Source organism: Alligator sinensis, unplaced genomic scaffold (assembly GCF_000455745.1).
Source record: "Alligator sinensis unplaced genomic scaffold, ASM45574v1 scaffold293_1, whole genome shotgun sequence".
In the NCBI taxonomy this organism is placed as follows: domain Eukaryota; kingdom Metazoa; phylum Chordata; order Crocodylia; family Alligatoridae; genus Alligator; species Alligator sinensis.
Window position 1 is genome coordinate 106,209 of NW_005842158.1, and position 8,521 is coordinate 114,729.

The following is an 8,521-nucleotide window of genomic DNA, read 5'->3' on the forward strand; positions in this document are numbered from 1 at the left end:
CTTGACCTATGGCTGAGAGGAGGTGGAGTGGATGGAAAGCATCTGCCAAATTCCAGTTCAAGGCCCTCCCCTCTAGATGTGCATTGGCTGTCTTGGCAGCAGGAGAGAAGAATCCCTGGCCCTTTTGATGGTGTAGAAGCTGGGATGTGTACGTTGATGGCCATCAGGACAAACAGCTGCTCAAACAGCACTTTCTTCAGTCTGTTTTGCTCCTCCATTCTCCAGTGGTGCTCAAACTACTCCCCTCTTGGCTATCTCACTTTCCTGCCTGCTCTGCTTTTCCCACTCACTTTGGTGCTCCATGTGTGAGTCTGAACTGTGCCCAAAATAGATTAATAGATTCATAGACATTAGGGCTGGAAGGGGCCTTGTGAGATCTTAGGGCCCAGCCCCCTGCCCAAGGGGCAGGAAGTCAGTTGGGGTCAGGTCACCCCAGCAAGGTAAGCATCCAAATGTTTCTTAAAGGTATCCAGGGTAGGTGCTTGCACCACTTCTGGGGGGAGTCTATTCAAGACTCTGGAGACTCGGACAGTAAAGAAGTTTTTCCTTATGTCCAGTCCAAAATGGTCTTCCATCAGTTTATGTCCATTAGACCTTGTCTTCGCTTGGGGTGCCCTGGTGAACAGATATTCTCCCAGTTTCTGATACACACCCCTTATGTACTTATAGGCTGTCACCAGGTCACCCCTGAGCCTGCGCTTCTCCAGGCTGAAGAGTCCCATGCCTCTCAGCCTCTCCTCATAAGGCCTGTTCTCTTGACCTCTAATCATGCACATGGCTCTCCTCTGGACTCTTTCAAGTTTCTCCATATCCTTGATCTTTCTAAAGTGTGGAGCCCAGAATTGGATGCAGTACTCCAGCTGTGGCCTCACCAAAGCCGAGTAAAGCAGGAAGATGACTACTTGGGTCTTGCTTGAGATGTATTGGTAGATGCAAGCCAGAGTTTTATTTGCTTTGCCAGCTGCAGCATTGTATTGGTGGCTCATGTTCATCTTGTGGTCAATCATGACTCCCAGGTCTCTTTTGGTCGTGGTGCTAGTGAGTGTAGTACTGCCAAGCCTATAAACATGATGTGGGCTTTTTCTCTCTCAAGGTGGAGTACCTTGCATTTCTCTGTGGTGAATGCCATCAGGTTTTGATCCATCCACCTTGAGTACCTGGCCAGGTTGGCCTGAATTGCCAGCCTATCCTTTAGCGTGACTGCACTGCCCCATAATTTGGTGTCGACTGCGAACTTAGCCAGTCTGCTTCTGACATCTGAATCCAGATCATTTATGAATATATTAAAGAGTACTGGTCCGAGTACTGAGCCCTGGTCACCATGTGCCATGTTGACTTGGTTCCATTGACTATCACTTTCTGGGTCCAACCATGGAGCCAGTTCTCCACCCATTGGACTATAAGGTTGTCGAGGCCACGGTTCTCCAATTTTACCATGAAGACATCATGGGAGACCAAGTCAAAGGCTTTTCTGAAATCTAAATATATGACATCAACCACTTCTCCTTTGTCCAAGTGATGTGTCACCTGGTCATAGAAGGAAATGAAGTTGGTCAGGCAAGACCTACCTGCAACGAAGCCATGTTGACTATCTCTCAGAACGTTGCCTTCTGCTAGTCTGTTGTTGATGGTTTCTTTGGTTTTTTCCAAGATCCTTCCAGGGACTGAGGTCAAACTGATTGGCCTGTAGTTCCCTGGATCTTCTTTCCTTCCTTTCTTGAAATCACTACATGTTTCATGCAACAGGTAATCTTTGAACTATTTCCTTTGTTCCTACTCATTTCTGGTCATCTCTATTAGAGGTCTACATTGGTGCCATGGTCCAGCAGAGATCCTGTCAATGCAAAAAAAAAAAAAAAGCTTATTCTGTTTTGTTCATAGAAAGAAAGAAAATTATTCTTACCTTTTGCTTTTAGTCTCATGGTAAATGCCATACGGTGAAAGTTTTATCAACTTGCTTTGCCTTTATTTGCTCCTCTATATATTCATGGGTTCAGAAGCTTCTGTGAGCTAGGATACCGGTCCATAGTGGGAATTTTACATTTAATTAATTTAAACAAAAATAAGAACCTTATTGTTAGAGAAAGAATCAGCAGATTAGGAGCATACTACCAGTGTTTGTTTTAGCAAGTTTTCATGTTGCGCAGGAGTTAAAGGATGTTAATTTGTTGATGATCCCTCTTCACTTGAAGAAGGGGCAGTTTTTTCAAGCTGGTAGTGGAAGCTCATCCACCCAAGAGTTTTTCTTGTTACTTGATGACTAATCAAGGAATGGGAAGTCTTGTAAGATTTTGAGCCGGCTATTGGTAATGTGCTTTGCTGAGGAATCTCACTGAGTTCTCTTGAGTTTCTCAGGAGTATGTGTGTGTTTGTGTGTGTGTGTGTGTGTGTGGGGGGGGGGGGGGGGATTAAGAAAATATTAGTAAGTTGTAGGGACTTCCTCTCCACTGTCTGTCCCCCAGTTCTACAGTATAATACAAAGTGAAAGCCAGAAGAGGCCAAGTACATGCACACCAATGGGCCTTAATGCATAAGTCTGCATGAAACAAGTCTGTCTGAGACAATTCTGTATTATTAGTGATTGGGTGATTCTAGATAGCCTACCAAAATGTGACAGAATTTCAAGGTGAGCAGTCTATGCTGAAATACACACTCTTTTAGCTTGCTAAACCTGTCATCCTGGCTTTCCCCCCCCCCTTTTAGCAATCGCTTGAAACTTAGACTGCACCCTTGAGTTGGATAATTTACCTATTCCCCACTTTTGAACCCCATCATAAAAACATAAAAATGACCATTTACTGGGTCAGACCATAGGTCCATCTTGCCCAGTGTCCTGTGTCGCACAGTGGCAGAGAGTGGATGCTGAAAGGGCGAGTGAACTGGGTATGACCCGAGGTGTTTCCACTGTTCCTCTCTGACTTGCAGCCTCCAGATTTCAGGTCTAAGAAGTTCAGGACTCAGAGGTTGTCCCCCTAAGTCCCATGCTCAATAGCTACCGATGCACCTTTCCTCCAAGAATTTGTCCAGTTTTTTTTTTTTACTCTGGCTAAACTGTCAGATCCCACAACACCTTGTGGCAGTGAGTTCCACACTTGAATTATGGGCTCTGTGAAAATGAACTTCCTTTATTTAGTGTTATGCTTGCTACCTACTATTTCAGTTTATGACACCTAGTTCCTATTGTGAGAGAGAATAAATAATAAACCCCAATTGACTTTCTTTTCACCATTTAGTATTTTGTAAACCCTTATCATGTCCCCCCTCAAGCATCTCCTTCCTGAATTGCACAGGCCTGGCCTCTTCAATCTCTCCTTATAGGGAAGCCCCTCCATACCACTAATCATCCTTCTTGCCCTTCTCTGGACCTACTTTAGTTCTTCTATATCCTTTTTGAGATGTGGGGCCCAAAATTGGGCACAGTATTCAAAGTGTGGACATACCATGGATTTATAAATAGGCATAATAATACTTTCTGTCTCTTTCTAATTCTTCCACTTCCTGATTTGGGCATGTGTCACATTTGAATTTGGATAATTCACTTTGCAATGAAACATGGGCCAGTTTGTGTCACACTGGGCCATTGAGGGGGCCCTCTGCAAGGTGGAAGATGGACAGCTGGTCCTACATATATAATCCCATGAAGTTAATGGGGAAGAGGTTTTCAGTCTCTGGTGACATGGTGTTTTTTGTTACTAACAAGTATTTCTTTCATACTCAGTCTCTGGGAGGGCTGCACATCTTTGCACTTTCACCATTTGTTTTTAATATATGTCTAATAAAGATTTTTAAGTAAAAAAAAAATTCTATCTCTTTAGTAGTTTTCATGTTAGGTACATTAAAAAAAATCCTGGCTCCACTGCAGTCTCTGACAAATTCCCAGTGATCTCATTGGAGGCCAGGTATTTGCACATTGTCTATATCTATTAAAACCCCCATCTTTCACCATGGATTTCAGCATATTATTATCCTTTGATGGTCAGTTCCATTCCCTTTGCTTTCTTCTTTAGAGAGAGGTCCCAGTAAAGGAAATATATTTTAAGCATTTCTTTAGTAAGTCAATTTTAACACCTGAAGTCATGTCTATCATAAGGTCCTTTCTGCTGTGGGTTGGAAAGCCAGACAAGGAACACTGTTATTGAAACAAAACAGGAGCCTCGGACTGTAGAGAGAAGTCCTAATCAAGAGATAAGGTCTGTGTTTCACTTTATTCTTAAAAGTAGTCATCAACTTCTTGGTTTTGATTTTTGGCAGATATAAAAAGCCTGGCAGTACCTTTTTCAAGTAGTCTTAAAAACCAGTATGATAAATAGCATTTGGTATTTACTATAGCTGCTACATTTCCTTGAGAAGAATTGCAGAGCAATTCCATCCGGTCATCTCCTGTGTTGAACACGGCAGCTCTTTTGACAGCTCGCTGTCTTGCAACACCATAGGAAAGCGAGCAAACAGGATACAAAATGGAGCCTTGCAATGTAAATTAGATGTGTCAAATATAATGGCTTACCCTGAAGCTGGACTGGCATTTTCTGTAAAAACAAAGCAAACAAAAATGTGACAAAATCACAATAATAGCTCATAGCCTGGCAGCATTAATATTATTTTGATCTTTTTTTTTTCAAATGAAACTTAAATGATCTTTAAATGAGACTGTCAATTTTTTTCTAAGTGCTCATGTGACTGGGAATGGAGTGGTTGAGATTTTCCTGTGATTGCTAATTATCCCATGTGTTGTCCTTAGGCTGGGTACCAAACGTGGTGTTCACACACCTGAAGTCAGCGGCTCATGTTAATGATACGAGGTTAGTCCTAGTGGAGCCTGTTGACTGGCAATCTGGAGATGAAGTCATTGTAAGTGGAACGGGTCCTGGAGATGGGGAATGGCAAGAGGAAATTGTCACCATTGAAGCTGTGAACAACACTGAACTGTACCTTAGATCACCTCTCAGGTATCTTTGGCAAGCTTCAAGGGTATCTTAATAACAGTAGCTAACTGGATGAAATGTTTGAGTAAAGATCTGGAATTACATCTTTTCTAATGAGAAGTAATCATGATATTATACAAGTACTGTTGGACCATGTTCTTAAAGCTGTTGGGGTACCTTTTTCCATTGATTTCCATGTTAAATTTTCCAGCCGTCTTGACATCATCCTTAAATGTGCCTTCCAGGGGTGTCAAGAGAAAGCCAAGAACCAACCTATGACCTATGGACTTTATCATGTCAGTTAAATGGTGTAAAACTACCAAGAAACCTCTACAGGCTCAAGCATAAAACTCCACTCACCCAATAATATGATGACTATGAAAAACTGATGGCCAGGTGTATGTCACATATTTCTGCTGCCTTAATTATATCTCCCGGGCAAGATAGCTTTGATGGTATAAGCCCCTAAACAGACATGCAATCATTCCAGTAAACCTGTACGTTCACCAATATATCATATTTTCCTGCAAGCAATATGCCCTGTTATATAATACACCCACTTGTTTTTGAAAGGCAGAATGAAGAAAAAAAGACCCATCCCCCATAATTATGGCTGAATAGAGCAGAGACAGAACCTAATCTTCAGCTGTGTCACCCTACCTTTCTGGTTTAACTAAAGCTGAAGTCCTAGCTGTTGCTAAAGACTGGCTTCCATGGGTGGATCTATGAAAAGGGCTAAAGAGTTTCCAAGGCAGTGAAATAAAAGAGACATGTATAACAACTACAAAACAGCAACATTGACATAAGAAAGCATGGGTCAGTCAGTGGAATATTAAGACTATTAAAATGGAGAAATGATCATTAACACCTCTGGAATGAAGAACAATGAGCCATTGATTCAGTTGACTCTCTCTGCTGCCTGAATAATAATGCAACAGCTGCTGCACTGTGAGCAGGAGTCAAACAAGGGTGATTCTCACCCAGGCAGAAAATCAGCTTCCCTTCTTAATACACACACCCCAGTTTTGGAAAGTTGATTTTGAGGGATAAGGAGTAAGAAAATAGGGTAGGTTGTTTCGGCCATCGTGGGTGCCCGTACTTTATCTTTACAGAACACTGGTTTTGCCACTATGGCTGCGTCTAGTGTAGGAGCACCTTGCTCGTATAGTTTACTGGTGGTAAAGAGCTCTTTGTATAGACATAGCTTTACACAAAGTCAGTGAGTATAATTTGGGAGGCTGAGCTACTTGTGTTTTATTTCTGGAAAGAATGAGTGACCCCTATATGCTAACGACTATGACTTTCATTATTTCAAAATGAATGAAAACTCAAAAACCAAGACAACATAGATCAACCTCCCTCCTCCCAAAAGCCCCCTAGTGTAATGCAGCTGGGGCCCCCAGGCTGCATCTTCCCATGATGCACCATGTACCAGTGGCTCCTCCCCTTCTCCCCTCCACACACTGTGCAGGCAGCCCCAACCTTAGCCCCCATGCTGCCCCTTCTGGGAAGAAGAACCCGAGCAATAGGGAGAGTGGTGGCTGGGAAGGGGCTGGGAGGGGGGGAGGAGCGGGGCACATTAACCGCTCATGGGGTTCATGTGGCCCACAGGCTGCCAGTCGCATAGCCCTAGCCTAGACCTTGTCCTGTGTTTGCCAGGACTTCGATGAACCAGATATAGGCTTTGGGTTCACAATAAAGAAACCCGGTAGATTCAGAATTCACCACAAAAGATTTTTGTATATAAAACTACTTGAATCTTTTATAAACCAACCCACATCCATCTCCACTCTTCTCCATTTTATATTTCACAGCACCTTGCTACTGTAGTCGAGATATAGAGATGGGCTGAAAAGTAACCTTTGACTCCTAACAAACATGGATTTGGACAATTTTTAATCCAGTTCTGAGTTCTCTAAGCTAAGGGGGAATCAAATAGGAGATGGTTTCTCATGGTATTCAAGCTGTATCTTCCACTGTATCTTTAACAGGTTCCCCCATGGGTTTGAGGAGGAACAGATGGGCGGGCAGCACCTTTCTTTGAGTGCTGTTGTGGCGCTGCTGAGCAGAAGGATTGTTGTCCAAGGAAACGTGACCGGTGAGAGGATGTCCCACCTTCGGTTGTGTGCAGCAGCAGGTGTTTCAGGAGGTGGGAAGGCTCTTTTAACAAAATTTTGGAAATAAGTAAATAAAGGCTTCATTGTTCCCCTGAAATGACATGGTCGTATCCTTGTGTTAGGCAATCCTTCTTAACACAAAAACCCTGAAGTACCTCAATGCCAGAAAAGTGAATGTATCTTTCCAGATGTTGTTTGACATTGAAATATGAAGTCCTGGGATTCGGACTGAGTTTGCTTGTTGTATCTTGGATGTATTATTCATGCACTGTTGTTTCAAGCCATCTTGGGACAAGTCCCCTTCACCCCCACTTATTTTCCCCCAAAGTATATGGGTTTAAGAAAGAGACTATCCTTTGAAAATAATGTTATCAGCATACATATATTAATTTTTAAACTCTGTTTATTATTTAGCAACTCAAAGATTAAAAACCAATGTTTTCTGTGCTCTTGAGGGTAAAATATCAGGATTCTGCTTAAAAGGGGGGGGAAAAGAACAAAATAAAAAGAGTGATAGCTCTTCAAAGCATTCAGAAAACCTAATAAAATAAGGTCAGTTGGTCCAGTTCTCCTTTCTCTTTCTTTGGCTTTACACCAGTTTAATACCACTGTATTTCAGCAGAGGTGTTCCTGATTTATACCATGTTAAAAGAAGGTGGGGACAGACTCACTGACTGCAATGCGGAGAGAGGCAGGCCTGGCGGTTGCTCTGTCATTATGCTTCCTTTAAAAACCAAACGCTTCATGCTTTCAAATTTCAACATTAGACGTCAGCTGATGTCCAGCAGCTAACTGCTTGTTGTGCACTATGGATTGGCAGTCCACCTCATGTGGAGCCTGTAAATATAGTTTCTGAAATGTCCGTGTTGAAAACAATAGAGCTGGATTTATCAGAGGAAGAATGGGAGGAAGAGTTGAGTTGGATTTGGGGTTGTTATTTTTCTTTCCAAAAAAAGAAAAAAAAATACCGTTCCTGAAAATAACCAGGCAGTATTAGAGATTGAAATTCTTCCTGTATAGCCAATGAGTGGGTACAGCTTTGGCCTTTAAAAGTACACACCTTTAGTTGCTGCCCACCAGCATGCCTTAAGCAGACCCAGAGGAACCGTTTTGAGGGGCAAGAGGATCATTCACACCTAGTGCCCATTCAAATCTTCAATCAGCACACCTGGCACCCAACCGTGACTCCATCTCTAGCATCAGACAACTTGGCAGCTCACCTCTGTGTCTCCTTTTCCTCACTTTTGAACTGGAGATGGTAATACTAATCTACCCTCCTCCGAGAGATACTGTGAAAAACTAAAGTTCCCGAGGACTTCTGAAGCATTCTCATTGCAGCGTAATTCAAGCACTTCCATGCCCAATCGCCTTTTCACGATTCTGACCCAAGCTAAATGGGTGTCAAATCCATCTTTCCCAGGCACAAGCCTATTTAAAACTGAACAGAGGGAACTTTTCCGAGCATAAAATGACCAAGCTTCC

The 8,521-nt window shown here is 42.6% G+C and overlaps 1 protein-coding gene across 1 annotated transcript in view; it reads left to right on the forward strand.

The window, feature by feature from the left end:
• LOC102376036 (fibrocystin-like) overlaps nucleotides 1-8,521 on the forward strand; it is a gene marked incomplete at its 5' end in the record, with an annotated part of 317,838 nt that overhangs the window by 105,298 nt on the left and 204,019 nt on the right. The window contains 2 exons of the mRNA XM_025206503.1: nucleotides 4,739-4,946; nucleotides 6,914-7,071. Coding sequence (XP_025062288.1) covers nucleotides 4,739-4,946; nucleotides 6,914-7,071 — 366 coding nt within the window. The remainder of the gene's footprint in view (nucleotides 1-4,738; nucleotides 4,947-6,913; nucleotides 7,072-8,521) is intronic.